The sequence below is a fragment of the Mercenaria mercenaria genome, chromosome 2, assembly GCF_021730395.1.
Source record: "Mercenaria mercenaria strain notata chromosome 2, MADL_Memer_1, whole genome shotgun sequence".
In the NCBI taxonomy this organism is placed as follows: domain Eukaryota; kingdom Metazoa; phylum Mollusca; class Bivalvia; order Venerida; family Veneridae; genus Mercenaria; species Mercenaria mercenaria.
In genome coordinates, this window is record NC_069362.1 from 51,783,512 (window position 1) to 51,801,136 (window position 17,625).

General features: G+C 35.3%; 1 protein-coding gene across 1 annotated transcript in view; it reads right to left on the reverse strand.

Annotated features, from left to right (window-relative positions):
* Window positions 1-2,431: 2,431 nt before the first annotated feature.
* Window positions 2,432-17,625, reverse strand: part of LOC123563956 (WD repeat-containing protein 13-like) — a 32,960-nt gene continuing 17,766 nt past the window's right edge. Inside the window, exons 5-13 of the mRNA XM_045357150.2 lie at window positions 17,462-17,607; window positions 16,242-16,324; window positions 14,845-14,985; window positions 14,014-14,180; window positions 13,377-13,436; window positions 8,463-8,605; window positions 7,452-7,571; window positions 4,214-4,329; window positions 2,432-3,182 (exon numbers count right to left, since the gene is read on the reverse strand). Coding sequence (XP_045213085.2) covers window positions 2,986-3,182; window positions 4,214-4,329; window positions 7,452-7,571; window positions 8,463-8,605; window positions 13,377-13,436; window positions 14,014-14,180; window positions 14,845-14,985; window positions 16,242-16,324; window positions 17,462-17,520 — 1,086 coding nt within the window. The 5' untranslated portion in view covers window positions 17,521-17,607 and the 3' untranslated portion in view covers window positions 2,432-2,985. The remainder of the gene's footprint in view (window positions 3,183-4,213; window positions 4,330-7,451; window positions 7,572-8,462; window positions 8,606-13,376; window positions 13,437-14,013; window positions 14,181-14,844; window positions 14,986-16,241; window positions 16,325-17,461; window positions 17,608-17,625) is intronic.

Below are 17,625 nucleotides of genomic sequence, written 5' to 3' on the forward strand. Positions count from 1 at the left end.
GTTTCTAAAGTCTGGGTTTTGAAAAATACGAGTAAAATTAAGTGGATTTAAGGAAATTACTCGAGCCAGTCAAGGTAAGATACTTTCTAAAGGTCAAAAAAGAATGTGTAAGCTAATGAAATATAAATCCCTACTGCTTTGTTTATCAACAGTCAGTTTACAAAACAAGTGTCACCTTCGCACTTCTCGGTAATCTGAAGTAGGCGGAGCTTAAATTATGCCATCGTGTATTCCAGTCAAGTGTTCACAGGCTGATAACTGGAGGAGTGTGGATAAAAAAATTGGCGACTTGAATTTCGCTTTGATGTTAGATTAGAGCAAAGTGGGGAGCTACAAAGCGACTATTTCGCTCAAATCGCTCCCTAGCTTAAGCCCTGGAGCTCGGTTTTTACATATCCTGACATTTATTTTACTTTATAGAAGTGATTTTTATCCAATCTGGTCAGAGTGACCCAATCTGGTGCTTGACCGAATCAGTCTCAACTTATTTTTCATCGAGATCCATGCATATTTGTATCATTGAAATATAAATATAACCATACAAAATATAATAAATATATGAACTGGTGGAATTTGTCAGCTTATACATTCAGAAATCTTAAAGGTGTCCTATTCGATACCATGTGCCCATCTTAGGTTTTCATGTTGCGACTCTAGGTCCAGATTTACAGCTTGGACTGCAAGGGCCATATTTCTGAAGTGCCTAAGCCGATTTGGCTAGTAATCAAACTTGGCCGAGGAAGATCGGATGAGAAATGTTCGAGTGTAAACCCTACTCCCTATATATTCTAAATTCCCAATCAGACTTTCAGTGCTTTGATTATCAAAAACCACCGAATCAGACTTTCAGTGCTTTGATACAACCCAATCACACTTTCAGTGCTTTGAAACAACCCAATCACACTTTCAGTGCTTTGATTATCAAAAACAATATTTCAAGGGCCATAATTCTGAAGTGCCGGACCGATTTGGCTAGTTATCGAACTTGGCCGAGGACTTATTGGCAAACACATTTTGTTCAAGTTTGGTGAAGATCAGATGAGAAATGTTCGACTTAAAAGTGTGGACAAGATTTGTGACAGACGGACGGACGGACGGACGGACAGACACACAGGAGTAAATCAATATGTCTCCCACCACTAAGTAGTATGGAAGACATAATTCTAAATAAAAAGGGAGATAATTCATAAAATACTGGTGTGAGAGTTATGGTCCTTGTGTCATATGATGTGGTTGATGAATAGGAAAAACTATTTTAAGTCTGAAGCAAATCCATCAAGTAATTAAAGAGATAAAGAGAAAAAAAAAGAAAGTGCATCAAAACTTTAATCAAGGTGTGGACGCGGAAGGACGCCTACGCCGGGGTGAGTGGACAGCTTTCCATAAACTTCATACAGACGAGCTAAAAATGACGTTAAATACTTATCTCGAGTTATGACCATGATCTTTAAGGTTTGGGTATGGTCCTTTAATGTAACATGTTATCTCGTTATGGTGAATGTTTGTGCCAAGTAACTTTAATATCCATACATGCATAAAAAGTTACGGAAAATGATCATCATAATTTTACCTCAAATTGTGACCTTGACCTTTGAGCTAGGGGTCTAGTTTTGCATGCAGTATGTCATCTTTTTATGGCGGTTATTTGTGCCAAGTTGCCTTAAAATACAACAATGCACAATAAAGTTATTGACATGACACGACTTTGTGCACATACAAACATACGCACACATAGACTTGCACAAACACACACATGGGTAGGGGTAGTAACACTGTATGCCAACCAATTCTAATGCTTGGGGCATAACAAAACAGTGCAGTAGTTAAGAAGATATAGTGCAACTGAAACTATGAATCACTGACCAACAGAATTACTACATCTTACTCCAGTGACCAAAAGTAGCTGACCCAATACAAAAAGATTTCCTAGTACTAAGACTAGTCAAACCAGATGTGGTGATAATAAAGGGTAAATGTTACAGATAAGAACCTTGCATAAAACTTTTACCTGCTATAACTTGTTCCTCCCACTAATTTTTGATCAAACTTAAAAATGAAAGCAATATTAAATTTTGTTTTGCTCTTACTATATAAAATCAGATTTATTTTTGATGAATGGTTTGGAAAATCAGCAAAAAATAAAAAAAATTCAAGAACTTAAAGGTCATTAAAGATATCTCATACTGGGTGACAACATAGACATTTGGATAATATATCAAGTCCAAGACTCAAGTGTGACCGTGAACTTGGGCTAGTGCAATTGCAACATTGTCTTAATTGATGGGCATCTTAACCGAGCTCCAAAGATGTCCCTAAAAGGGCTTAGAAAATATGGACAAGGGGTTAGACTATATGGACTGGATATAAAACCCAAGGTGAAAACATTAGACCTTCAGTTACTAAATTATCTGAAAAACAGCCATTTACTTGATTTTTCGAGCACATAATTTATTCTCACAATATTGCATCATTCATATTTGTGCCATGCTAATTATGATATAAATTTGAATTTGAAAACAGAATTAAACCTTGCGGAGGACTGAATAATGCAGTCAACACAGCAACATGTGCTACATTTTAAATGCCTTTATATCATTCTTTTTTATTGAAATATGTCATATTTCCTCCATTTTTTTTGTTTCCTTTTTGTCCTGGCCTATTTCCTCTGCAGTGTCCTCTTTTAACTGATATTCCAGGACTTAATCTCCCTTCTACATTCATATTACATGCACTTGTGTATGATCTCTCTTTGTTTGTTACTAGCCTTCTGTGAGTTGACTACTCTAAAACTCAATCAATCTCCTATCCTCGAGTGTAGTTTTGGAAAATATCTTTTTATGTTAGACTTTTTCATCATAGGACCTCTTGTGTTTGCTCCATTTTTCATCATAAGACCCCTTGTGTTTGCTCCGTTTTTCATCATAAGACCCATTGTGTTTGCTCCATTTTTCATCATAAGACCCCTTGTGTTTGCTCCATTTTTCATCATAAGACCCCTTGTTTTCCCTCCCTTTTCCAGATAATAACCATTCCTTGTGCATCACAAGAAGCTAATAAACTCTCATCACAATTAAAGCAAACATCCAGCACTGGCGCAGAATGTCCCAGCAGTTTGTTAACACAAGCTTTCTTTTCTTTACCGATGTCAAAGAAATAAACACACATGTCCTCACTACCAGATACTGAAAAGAGTAAAAATAGTATTCAGAACAGCATTCAAGTTTATCACATACTGTGAAAACATTAATATTCTTGGGGATAAACAAACAAAATTTCCCATTTATTTTACTTCAAATTGTTTGTTTCTTTGTTCTGGGTTAAGCACCATTTTTCAACAATACTTTAGTTATTTAACAACAAACAGTTAATTTGACCAGTATTCCTGGATTCTGAACCAGTACAAACCTGTTCTATGCAAGTAATTTCCTACTTCTTCACATACATTAGAGGTGGAGGACAAACGATTTCAGACACAATGTCTTTTATCAAATTGTCAACATACGCCTTGCCCGGGGATCAAACTCAAGACCAAAAGATCTGTAGATCTGTGCTCTCCCTATTTCGTTGGACCATCAACCTGTAATACTAGCTCACCCTGAAACTTTGGTTCAAATGAGCTAAAAAGGGCGATAATTTAAAAAATATTCAGTAACTGTTCAGACCCTTGTGCACTGCCCTCCCTTTTATTGATATCTATCTATATTATACAAGTTTCATTGAAATTTCTTCGGTAGTTTTTGAGTTAAGATCTGGACAAGGAAAATAAATGGGAGATCATTTAAAAAGCCATTCAAAACAGAATTATGAAGAAGGGAGACCATCTGAAAAATAATGAACACAGAGCTATGTTTTGAAAGTACTGCACTCCCTCTCATTTGCATTATTTATGTATATTTCAAATTTCATTCAAATCTTTTTTTGTACTTTCTGCCACCGACAACAAAATGTGACATACAAAGTGACGACTGTAAGTTCCCCTTCATGAGTGTAAAATGTATCTACAAAAAAGCTCCTTTTTGCTAGATATGCAATAAAAATCACACCATTCAACTGTCACTATGCCTACAGTTTGCCACTTACAATTTTTACAGAACATGACAAACTGATCTCATCATATTTGTAGTATGTTGTATCTGTCTTTGTATAAGATGTATATCAATGATTTAAACATATTCATATTATTTAATCACACTTTTTAGGACTTCATACTTACTGACACAAGCCCCCTGTCTGAAAGACATGAGAGGGCAGAATGTGCTGCGGACTCGTGCATGTTTCTGTCTGATAGAAAATCGTTGCTTCAACTTGAGGCTACCATCTGGGGAGATTCTAAAAGGAAACAAACATTCTGCAAGTCTTAGTCAGGTACACAGGTACAAAATAACAAAATGCTTCAACAAAAATACACCAATACAAATAGGAATTTCCCATTTCCTTATTATTTTTTTTAAAAATCGCTATACTTCTCTAGACCTCTAATATTATGTAAATTTTCCTATACAGTGAATTACTTTCCAACAATTTTCAATATCAAATATAATCGCTAATGAAAAATGCAAATGTTTAATTTTTTGTGCTCCCTTGTATAATTACTTGTAGATTTACCAATAACTAATAAATGGACCCTGAAAGCAAAATAAAATGCATTTGCAGTACATAATAAATATAACCACACACCCGTTAACCGGTTCCGAGCAAAACAGTTCGTGGCGGACAAAACAGTTCACCGATATTTTTGCCGGTGTCTGCATTGGGGTAAGTATTCTCCATCCAAGGATCGGTTGGTACAAAATATGTTAAAGATTTTTATTTCTGTAAAAAGTAGCATGAACGAAGAACATGCCATGTGCTTCCTGTTTAAAAGTAACCTATATCTAGTAAGTTAGGACGAGTTAAAAGTGTGATTTTGTTGAAAAAATACGAAAACGAAAGTTTATCGCGGTATATTTAATTCACTTTTCAACTTAGGTCTATTGTATTAACGCCAACCTTTAAAATAATGTTTGCCCTGAATATTGTCAAATTTTTAAGCGACAAAACGCAATATTCAATGAGTTATAGACATTCAAACATGACATGGTCGAAAATAAGTGTGGCGGCATTGCACAGCTCAAAATTATTTGAGTGGCGAGCAAGAGCAGTCCTGTGTCTTTTTTTTTATTTTACTTTAATAAATGGTCTAAATAGTGATATCAAGCTCATAAGTCTTAAAACAATAACGTTTTTAATCAGACAACAGCAATTTACACTAATTTTTATTAACAAACAGATGTAAGTCAAAGCATACATTAGTCACACAACCGCCTAACAATCATCAACACGTCTTCCTACATTTTTAAATTATGTTTGCAGTGGTATGATAGTTTGATGTGATGCCTTTCCATTTAGGAATGTTCCACTTACTTTATTTTATCATTTGTGATATTTCTTTCAGGATCACAATGCATATGTGCCTGTGCTACTACTGCAATGCAATAGCTGACATTTATAGCCAGTTAATTCGGCACCTCTGTAATAGCCATACAGTGCATGACAATTGTATGCACTTATAAAATGGCTCAGTGGTTTTAATTATTTACCGACTAGCCATTCAATGAGTGTTTTATTTCATTACTTTAACAAAAAGATTTTCGTGTTGTTTTTCTTCTAGTTGACTATAGCCCAGCAAAATTTATTGTGGAACTATAGACCGGTCAATATAACAAACTATGAACAGGTGATATATTGAAATAGTCATATACATGTAATGACTTTTGTTATTATGTGTATATGTTACAGGTCATTTATTGAACTTCTGATGAATTTACGTTTTGTAGTAATGGACGCAATGAAAGCAATAACTTAATCAATAAGGAGGTCAATAAGTTTCTTTGTTGAATCACTAGTAGGAAATCTATTACCTAGCATATTGATCCAATAAGTGAATAAAAATTGGGAAAATTTGGTAGCTGATGGGATAATTAGACTTGTTAAATTACAAGACTCCTTATATAGATAACCAGTCCATATTTCGAAGAAAGGTCACTAGCTTAGATCAACAGGGAAAGCTATACATCATAAGGTTGTGAGTTTGAGTTTCAGTACCCGGAAGGAACTTTTGTTCTCTGTAACTATTTAATAGAAGACAATGTTCTAAAATCAGATTCATGGGGAAAGGTTGGCAGTAGTTTTTGTGGTGAACAGGGTAGTTCCGGTACAAAACACAGGATCACCATACGTTAGGCCCGTCATTGAATAACTGAAATACTGTCGAGAAATGACGCTACACCCGGAACCAACAAATAAACAAACAGTGTTCCGTATTCACTTAAACTTGAAAATCTATTTCTGGTGTCTCTTATAAACTATTTATGGAGTGGTTGCATTCAGACCTCCGGCAAATACAAATGATTATCCACTAACAAGCCCGAGTTAATCAGTAAATATATGATATTATTAATCGGCATGGCAATAACATGAAAATCCAAAAATATGTTCTTTTTACAAAATACATGTGCTGGTTAAATAGTGCCAACTATGGACTGACGATGTGTATAATCATTATACGCATATTTTACATCACTATATGCATAAGAATTGCTTCATGACATCTTCGCTGTATTTTTGAACATTGCTGAGCTAGTACCATTTGTTTTTGTCAGATTACAATGAGTAACAAGCTTGATATCACTATTTAGACCATTCATTAAAGTAAAATAAAAAAGACACAGGACTGCTCTTGCTCGCCACACAAATAATTTTGAGCTGTGCAATGACGCCACACTTTTTTTAGACCACGTCATGTTTTAATGTCTGTAACTCATTGAATATTTCGTTTTGTCGCTTAAAAATTGGACAATATTCAGGGCAAACATTATTTTAAAGGTTGACGTTAATACAATAGACCTAAGTTGAAAAGTGAATTAAATAGACCGCCATAAACTTTCGTTTTCACATTTGTTCAACAAAATTACACTTTTAACTTGTCCTAACTTACTAGATATAGGTTACTTTTAAACGGGAAGCACATGGCATGTTCTTCTTTCATGCTATTTTTTACAGAAATAAAAAATCTTTAACATATTTTGCACCAACCGATCCTTGGATGGAGAATACTTACCCCAATGCAGATACCGGCAAAAATATTGGTGAACTGTTTTGTCCGCCACGAACTGTTTTGCTTGGAACCGGTTAACGGGTGTGAACCAGTTCAATCCTGTTACTATTTGTCTGTAAATGGAAAACTGTTTTGTTTTTTTTTCATCAAAATTCTATGATACAACTCTAATCATTTCATCCTGCATAGTGATTTCAAAATTAGACTGATTATGAAACGCTTAAGAACACGTTCCTTTTTGTCGACGACAACCAGATCTAAAACACATGCTGGAATCTAACCACTTGACAACTGACTGTATTTTTGCTTGAAGGGGCAGGCTAAATATTTAGAAACTAATCAAACAAAATCATACCTAAACAAGCACAAGGAGTTGACAGCACAGTTGACTAGAAGTGAAGGTTCTCGTGCCTCCCTGCTCACCCAGGCACGTGCACATATACTTGTTATAGCATGGCCCTCACATACAGAAACCCTGTAATTATTCATGTCAGCTTATTTTCTCATCAATGCAGGTTCTATTGAAACTTTTAATATATGTGATGATGTGTTTAGTAAGGTAGTTTTTCTCCTTTCTTCTACTATGTAGACTTTTTCAACACTTCTGGATAAACTAAGAACATTTGGCCAATAAAAGGTATATGGTAATGTTCTTTTTGTGGCCTCATTAATTCTGTTCACATAATGGAAGTCTATAGGAAAATCACAATTCTGATAACATTTTTGTATAAAGAACAATTTCTACAACCTAGATTTTAATGAAACTTTTCACAATTTACGTATTTGCAATTATCTGGTCCAACAAAATATACAGACCTGTGTTTATTTTGACAATATTTGCCTGATTAAAGGGACTCACAGATTGTAAGGTTAAATTATAATCTTGTTAAAAGAGTTTCTATTATCAACATTTTTATAACTATATTTGAAATTTAGAAATATAGTTACAATGCACACACGTGGGCCGCCTTTTATTTCTAGTATGATTAATGTTTGTGCATACTGGATCCAGGCTTTACTCAATGTTATTCAGATATATGATGTTATGCTATGACTTACTGTTTTCTGAAGATCCAGAACCACTACATAACAAAATCATGATTGTTTAGCTAGCCTTTAATCCTAGATTGGTATTCGTTTAAATTTATCATCATTCTCAATCAAATTTATTGATAGTGACTCGACTGTTTAAAATAAGCTGCAAGATTTAGCTTCCAACTTCTACACTGTCAGTATTGGTATCAAAGTCTTTCCAAGAAGTAAAAAGTCAGGTAAATGAAAGATCTAGGTAATACTGTATAATTAAACATTTGATCAAATGTAAACTGAAGAAAGTATTCAGCAAGGATACCAGAACATGACATACCTTCTGGTTCTGATAAGTTTTCCATTAGTCAGATCTACATTGAATGATGACAGTGACCCTTTATCATCACCTACCCACAGTGTTCTGCCTGTTGGGTCGAAGGCCAATGACATTGCCATACCTGTAATCTTACAGCTTCCCCCCTAAAATATAAAGAACAAACACTAATGTATGGTAAGTTATATAAATATTGTATAAGTGGAAAAGTTTGTGACATGGAAATGTTCGCAATTTTTGCGAATTAAAACACATTGTGAAAATATCTGCATTTGTAAATTTCCACATTCACGATGGCATATTGTTGCAGTCAAGTAAACTAAACTGAACAATGGCACTTCAGTTTTAGGCAATTTGCAAACATTTCATCTTGAGAAACATCTGGCACTTGAAAATCATAAACTTTTTTGACTCACTAATATCCATTTATACAGTCACCATCAACTATACTCTAACTGTTGTTATCTAACCACTGCAAAATTTTGTTATGAATTCAGTTACAGCTTATACTATCAAGGATGCAAAAATGTAAACAAGAGGCCCAAGTGGGCCTAAGTCGCTCTCCTGAGGCCTACTTTGACCTAATTAGATCTTGCTTGTGACAAAATATTAAATTCAAAAAAGAATTTAAAAAAAAAATAAAATCTTTAAATTAAAAAAGACTTCTAAAAGTATTTCTATTTTTAGCTCTAGTAAAAAGCCCTGAAAGGGGCCAAGTGACCCCATTTGAAGAAACTTGGGAGAGGACCATATAATTATGCTACATACCAAGTTTGATGAAGACCCATCAAGCAGTTCATGAGAAGAAGTTGTTTAAAAGGTATTTCTATTTTTAGCTCTAGCTGCACCTAAAAGGGGCCAAGTGCCCCTATTTGAACAAAATTGGGAGAGGACCATATAATGATGCCACAGACCAAGTTTAATGAAGATCCATCAAGAAGTGTATAGTAAGAAGTTGTTTAAAGGTATTTCTATTTTTAGCTCTAGTGGCCCCTTAAAGGGGCCAAGTGCCCCCATTTGAATAAATTTGGGAGAGGACCATATAATGATGCTTCTGACCAAGTTTGATGAAGATCCATCAAGCGGTTCATGGGAAGAAGTCATTTCAAGGTATTTCTATTTTTAGCCCTAACAGCCCCTAAAAGGGGCCAAGTGCCCCCATTTGAATAAAATTGAGAAAGGATCTTATAATGATGCTACAGACCAAGTTTGATGAAAAGCCATCAAACGGTTCATGAGAAGATGTTGTTTAAGGTAGTTGTGCACTTTTGGATCGAAATTTTTTCTACAATGTAGAATTTGATTAAACTTTGATTTTTCAAAACTTCAGAATATACCTAGAAAATTCAGCAAATAAAAAAGGTAGGGTCATGTGCTTGATTTTTTGCTAAACTGATTTGAAAAAATTAGACCTCACGCAATTTTTCATAATGGAAGTCTATGGGAAAATCATAACTTTCGTAACATTTTCGTGAGTAGAAATTTTTCTACAATGTAGAATTTAATGAAACTTCCCACAGTTGTAAATAAACATATTGCCTGTAATGTGGTGAAATAAAATGTATAGGTCCATGTGCTTAATTCTGAGATATTTTATCATGATGAAAGTGAACCGCACTTTTCACGCTATTTTTTAAGGCATTACAGTCGAGACTGCCTTAACGACTCCCTGAATTTAGCGACTCCCTGTCATATGCGACCCTATTTTATGCTCCGGACGCAATTTACTATTAAAAGAGTCTGAATTAAGCAACCCCCTGCCTTACGCGACAAGCGACTGTGAAATCAGGCTCCCGAATCGATATTTAGAACGTTTTCAGCGACTTTGAGACGCTCCCTCGCAAGACTTTACACGATAGAGTTACCGTTCTTTATCTCGCGTGAAGTTGTTTTCAGCGACTTTGAGACGCTCCCTCGCAAGACTTTACACGATAGAGTTACCGTTCTTTATCTCGCGTGAAGTTGTTTGAGACGAGAACTTATTTGTTTACAAAAAATAGCTGAGGAAAAACATAATAAAGAACTGTTTTGACATTAGAACAGCGTGTTAAGGCACTTGAATTGCTTGATTAGGGAAAACCAGCGTATAAAGTCGCTGAAGAATTCGGAGTCGGTGCATAAATTAACTTTATTCCTGGTAAAACAAAAATATGGCGGTATTTAACAGGAAACGACGAAGTAAACACAGATTAAAGATGCAGTCAATAATCGAATAAATGTCAATGAACAATCAGTACACAAAAATATAAATATCATAAGCCTCATGAGCAGTGTGTAAATAGTTCAAATGGAACATTTATATTTTACTGCTCTTTTTTATTTTCTTGCCAGATCATGAGCTTAAATTTGTTTTATCAACATCATACGAATGATGCAAATTATTTGAAATTTATATTTTATCAATATGCAATTAAAGAAATAGTATTTAATCATTTTCCACTCCTACCTTAAAAGAGGCCAATATATAAGTATCCGATATTCATGTACTTTAATTGGAAAAATATATGAAACCAGCGTCATCCTGTTAAGTGAGACTGTTTTAAGAGACTCCCTGTCATATGTGACCTTTTTCGCTGCTTCCCAAAGTCGGTCTCTTAAAACAGTCTCGACTGTATTTTGAATTTTTAACATGTAGGATGTTTTAATATCATAAATTAACTTTAGAAAGACAGTAACAGTGCCATTGTAATAAATTTACTCATAGGTTGTTATTAATTCATATAATGATTTTCATTTCCGTACGCCGAATCCAGGCTTTATTCCACGTTTTCCGGATAAATGACGTTATGCAATCATTTCTGGTTTATCAAACGTGCAGAACTACCTTAAAGGTTTTTCTATTTTCAGCTCTAGTGGCCCCTAAAAGGGGCCAAATGCCCCCATTTTGACAAACTTTGGAGAGGACCATATAATGTTGCTACAGACAAAGTTTGATGAAGTTCATGATAAGAAGTCGTTTAAATGTATTTCTATTTTTAGCTCTAGCAGCCCCTAAAAGGGTCCAAGTGCCCCCATTTGAATAAATTTGTGAGAGGACCTTATAATGATGCTACAGACCAAGTTTGATGAAGATCCATTAAGCGGTTCATGAGAAGAAGTCGTTTAAAGGTTTTTTCTATTTTTAGCTATAGCGACCCCTAAAAAGGGCCAAGTGCCCCCATTTGAACAAATTTGGAAGAGGACCATATAACAATGCTACAAACCAAGTTTGATGAAGATCCATCAAGCGGTTCATGAGAAGAAGTCGTTTAAACGTATTTCTATTTTTAGCTCTAGCGGCCCCTAAAAGGGGCCAAGTGCCCCATTTGAACAAATTTGATAGAGGACCATATATTGATGCTAAAGACTAAGTTTGATGAAGATCAATCAAGCGGTTCATGTTAAGAAGTCGTTTAAATGTATTTCTATTTTTAGCTCTAGCAGCCCCTAAAAGGGACTAAGTGCCTGCATTTGAACAAATTTGGAAGAGGACCTTATAATGATGCTACAGACCAAATTTGATGAAAATCCATCAAGCGGTTCATAAGAAGAAGTCGTTTAAAGGTTTTTCTATTTTTAGCTCTAGCGGTCCCTTAAAGGGGCTAAGTGCCCAATTTGAACAAAGTTGAAAGAGGACCTTATAATGATGCTACAGACCGAGTTTGATGAAGACCTATCAAGCGGTTCATGAAAAGAAGTGGTTTAAAGGTTTTTCTATTTTTAGCTGTAGCGGCCCCTAAAAGGGGCCAAGTGCCCTCATTTGAACAAATTTGGGAGAGGACCTTATAATGATGCTACAGACCAAGTTTGATGAAGATCCATCAAGCAGTTCATGAGAAGAAGTTGTTCTATTTTTAGCTCTAGTGGCCCGTAAAAGGGGCCAAATGCCCCCATTTGAACAAACTTGATAGAGGACCTCACCAGGATGCTACAGACCAAATTTTGTGTTTTTCTGACCAGTAGTTTCAGAGGAGAAGATGTTTAAGTAAAAATGTGGATGATGGACGCCAGACCATCCACCCTATACTAATAGCTCACCCTGAACCTTCAGTTCAGGTGAGCTAAAAAAGAACAAAAAGCAAATTTAATTTGATAATAAAGAGCATTATCAAGCATTATCATCACATTTTCATAATTATATTCAATGAAAATTGTGAAAGTTTTATTTTAAGTTTTTGTTGTATGAATGGTCACTGCAACCATTATATTCGACCTATTGCGCCTAAAAGCATATACTGTACATATTTTGTACATGTATAATTAAGATTAAATTAATAGTAGGCACTGTGATTTAATTTTGACCAAAACATAGGCAATAACATACAGCCATCAATGCTATTAATCCAAACTTTGTACTCAGTCATATACACTAAACAATGCAATTTATGCAGCAGTACATATTCAGTAAGTTTAAAACATTTTGAGTTTCTAAAGGGTGTAGACTCAAAAACGCAAAATTCAAATTTTCAATGTCATGTTATATTTTTATAAAATACCGATTGAGAAATACTCACTTGAAAATATTGATCTGACTGTAAGTTCTACTTTTCTTTCAAGTTAAAGGAGATCCCATGATATTTGCAAAAATTTATATATAAAATTACTGTAAATTGAATAAATTTAATTTGCAAGTTTTTCACTCAGAATGTTGAAGAAAATGTACCTAGTGTGGAAACATGCGAATCATATGATAGAAACATATGAGCTGCACCCTGAGAAAACCAACATAGTGCGTTTGCGACCAGCATGGATCCAGACCAGCTTGCGCATCCACGCAGTCTGGTCAGGATCAAAGCTGTTTGCTTTCAAAGCCTATAACAATTAGAGAAACCGTTAGTGAACAGCATGGATTCTTGCTGGTCGCAAAGCCACTATGTTGGTTTTCTCATGGTGCGGCTCAATTATAAACCACAGCCAATCTTCAGTAAGATAACATACCTTATAACCTTTCCCTGTAGAAACATTGATGATCTGTACAAAACATTTACTGTTCCCCGTCTAGTACAATGTTAAGGAAAATGTATACATAAGCATATTAATCATTTTTAAATTCACCTAATAAACCTAAAACATTTTATTTTATATGTACAAGTATATGATTCCATTTATAAATACAAATATTTTTTCTGTTAATGGCCAGATTTGGTCCTAATTCTGACTAAATCTAACTAATCCATACAAACAGCAGCACTAATAAAGTACATGTGTACTGGTTGCAGAAAATCAACCCAGAAACTTTAAACCCTAAAATGTTTAGCCAATCTTCAATTCTATTCATGAATAAGCTTTAACTTATGCATTTCAACTTTCTGATGCCAATAACTCAATATAAGTCAAGAGTGCCAGCAGATTTCAATATTGTTTTATACATTTTCAGTAATGTAACAAAAGTCTGAAAAGGGTGAACTTGTTTTTTTTAACAATGTCAGACTTATCAATACTTCTCAAAGTCGAAGGATGATAAACACTGTCAATGCTATACTGGCATGAAGAATGAGTGCCTCTTCACTGGATTGAACCTTCAACCCCTTCACCTATCCTACACGGTGCATGTAAGCATAAGTATAAAGGATACAACAAACATGTTATTATTCAATGGATGAAAGAGACATGAATGTAGCTCCGCCCCTGTGATATCTTTGATGGTACGTATACATTCTCCTGATGCCACATTCCACAGTCTAGCCGTGCCATCAAATGACACAGACAAGATAATGTCATTTGACAATGACCACTGAAAATCTGTGAAAGATATCAAAATATGAAAAACTGTTATCTGGGTACACTACATGTACACATAATGTAGAGTAAAGGCACTATGCCATCTTAATGTGGGCAAGGCCTAACTGCTGATTTTATCTTATTATATTATTAAATCTGGTTGCTGTCCTATTTTCTCTGGATGTCTCTTACCTTTACTGTGCAAAATGCAAAGGAGAAAAACTAGTTGGCCTAAGTTTCTCCAGAAAAGTTTGAAAAAAATCTGTAAGAACAAAAATCTTTGTGTCATTGCTTTTTTTAAAGTCAAGAAAATGCTAGGATTACAATCTCTTTATTCTGTACAGTACTTGAAAAAGGCTACTGTGAAACTGTTTAATTTCACAGGCATAATATTTCTTGGTTTTCGATAAAAGGGCTGTTTCATGGGATATAAATCCATGGATTTCAACTTTTAAACATGAAATGAATGGGATTTTATTTAAACATTGAGATATATATTTTTGATATTGACACAAACCAGAAATCCAAGAAAAGTAGTCCCACACAAATATTAATGATTTCACAGTATATGCAATTTCTAGCAGTAAGGCATTTCTACAACAGACATACTAGTAATTAAAAATCAAAACATTCAATTAATATTATACCTGACACTGATTATCTTAAGAAATTATTACATACATACCAGAGACAGCATCAGAGTGGCCTTTCAGCATACAGATCACTGTGGCAGGAGGGGGTATCACCTGGCATACTGACAGAGTACCATCCACAGAGGAACATGCAACTCGACTCTTATCATCATTGGCAAACTTTACACTTGTTACTGCAAAGAAATGGCAAACTTTACACTTGTTACTGCAAAGACATGGCAAACTTTACACTTGTTACTGCAAAGACATGACAAACTTTACACTTGTTACTGCAAAGAAATGGCAAACTTTACACTTGTTACTGCAAAGAAATGGCAAACTTTACACTTGTTACTGCAAAGAAATGGCAAACTTTACACTTGTTACTGCAAAGACATGGCAAACTTTACACTTGTTACTGCAAAGACATGGCAAACTTTACACTTGTTACTGCAAAGACATGGCAAACTTTACACTTGTTACTGCAAAGAAATGGCAAACTTTACACTTGTTACTGCAAAGAAATGGCAAACTTTACACTTGTTACTGCAAAGACATGGCAAACTTTACACTTGTTACTGCAAAGACATGGCAAACTTTACACTTGTTACTGCAAAGAAATGGCAAACTTTACACTTGATACTGGAAATAAATGACAAACTGGAACAAGAGTGCCAGAATGTCACAAAATACGCCCATCATCGAACTTGGCCTAATTCAAGGGGCATAATCCAAGAGTGCTTGGGGCGATTTGGGTGTTTATCATACTTGGCCGAGATATTATGCCCCCAAAAATTGTCAGCAAGTTTGGTGAAGATCGGATGAAAACTTGGCCATAATCCAAGAGTGCCTAAGTCGATTTGGCTGGTTATCGTACTTGGCCGAGATATTATGCCCACAAACATTGTCAGCAAGTTCGGTGAAGATCAGATGAAAACTGTTCAACTTAGAGAGCAGACAAGTCTAAATTCGCTGTTTTTCGAGTAATTCAAGGGCCATAATTCAAGAGTGCCTGGGACGATTTGGCTGTTTATCCAACATGGCCGAGATATTATGCCCACAAACATTGTCAGCAAGTTTGGTGAAGATCCGATGAAAACTGTTCGACTTAAAGAGCAGACATGCAGTGGACGCCACCCGCCCGCCACCACGGGTGTTCACATAACATGCCCCGCACTTTCAGAGACGGGTGTATAAAAATGATAAACAGACATAAAACATCAAACTTCTAAAATGGGCATCTGAAGAAAGTCTTTTAATAGATCCAAAACTGTTTAATAATGGAAAGCAAACTGTTGATGGTTTTAATTCCAATGCAAGAAGAGAATTTTTTGTTCAACTTATGTCCATGTTTCAATACAATTAAGTATTTTTAAGAAAAACCCATGTGGCATATAAATCTCACCCCTCATAAACACAGCCCCCCCCCCCAACCTCCCCACAAATTTACCTGCATCTGTATGTTGATCAAAGATATGGTGCATGCCAGCAAATGCATAATTCTCTGATACAGACTTCCCACCAGCCATTGCTCTATAAAACATATAAATCATTAAAGTTCTTGCATCAAAACATTAACAACCAAAACCATTAGGTAAAAGGCACAAATAACTTTAAGTTAGATCAAGCAACATGAAACTTTACATAAAATTTTGTCAAGTTTGAAAATTGTCTATGGACTGCTATTCATAAAGAAGGTTCACCTAATTAATGTATAACTTGTATACAGCAACATTGGACAAAAATATTTTCTGTACAGCTACCATGTGCACCTCTAATATCAACAGGAATATTAAACCTCAGAGCTACCACTAACCATATCTCTGCAGTTCAAAGACTTAGACAAAATCCTGTTTTAAAACTTGCAAACTCACACTGTCAAAATTTCAGCAACTGCAGCAAACTTTACAACTTCATCTAATTTTGGATTTTTGACGAAAGTATGCACTGGTACATGTATGACTTCTTAGTAACTTACCACAAAAGTTGGAATTTAGAACTCTCAGATTGATATAAGCTTTTTTCAGATATGTTTAACCCTTATCATGCTGGACATGACTGATTCTGCCTTTGCAACCAGTGTAGATCATGATCAGCCTGCACATCCTTGCAGTCTGATCTAGATCTGCACTGTTCGCCATTCAGTCAGTATCTTTTTGGTAAGCACCCCTGCATCCCTTTTAACAGCTAATGGTACAGTCAAAATTTAAAGATGGACAAGTTTATTATAGAAATTTAGCAGGGTAAGGGTTAATGATAGAACTACAGGTTATACCTTAGAAGGCCTATTATACCAATATTTTATAATATTCTGATTACTGCAATCTTTCAGATATTTTTTCTGTAAAGCTACACCACTGAAATCAGTGTCAAGTTTACATCACCATGAAACATGACTTGTCTGAGCACCAAGAACTTGAGCACCCGGGCTCACTCAAGCAATTCATGCAGTCCCAGTCTGCTTTACTTATATATTCTATGTTCAGAATGATCAAAACCCTAGATTACTCTTATCCCCTTATGGCTTCAGGTACTTTAGCATGCCTAGTGTAAAGCAATCATACACGGTACTCTTATCCAAATGTTAGGTACCTATTAGGTGGAGAAGCAGGGACTCACAACCTCTGGTTTCATACAGTGTTACCACTGAACTACAACCCCTGCTCTTACCTGCTAGCCTCTGCTTCTTTGGTTGGTACAACTTCTATACTGTCATAAACTCTTTTCATTGGTCCATCGAGATTGAACTTGACACTGCCGCTGCTACGCTGCCGTCTATGATACTTTCTTGTATCAGTGAGCTTGGGATCAAGGCTCTATAATAATACCTTACT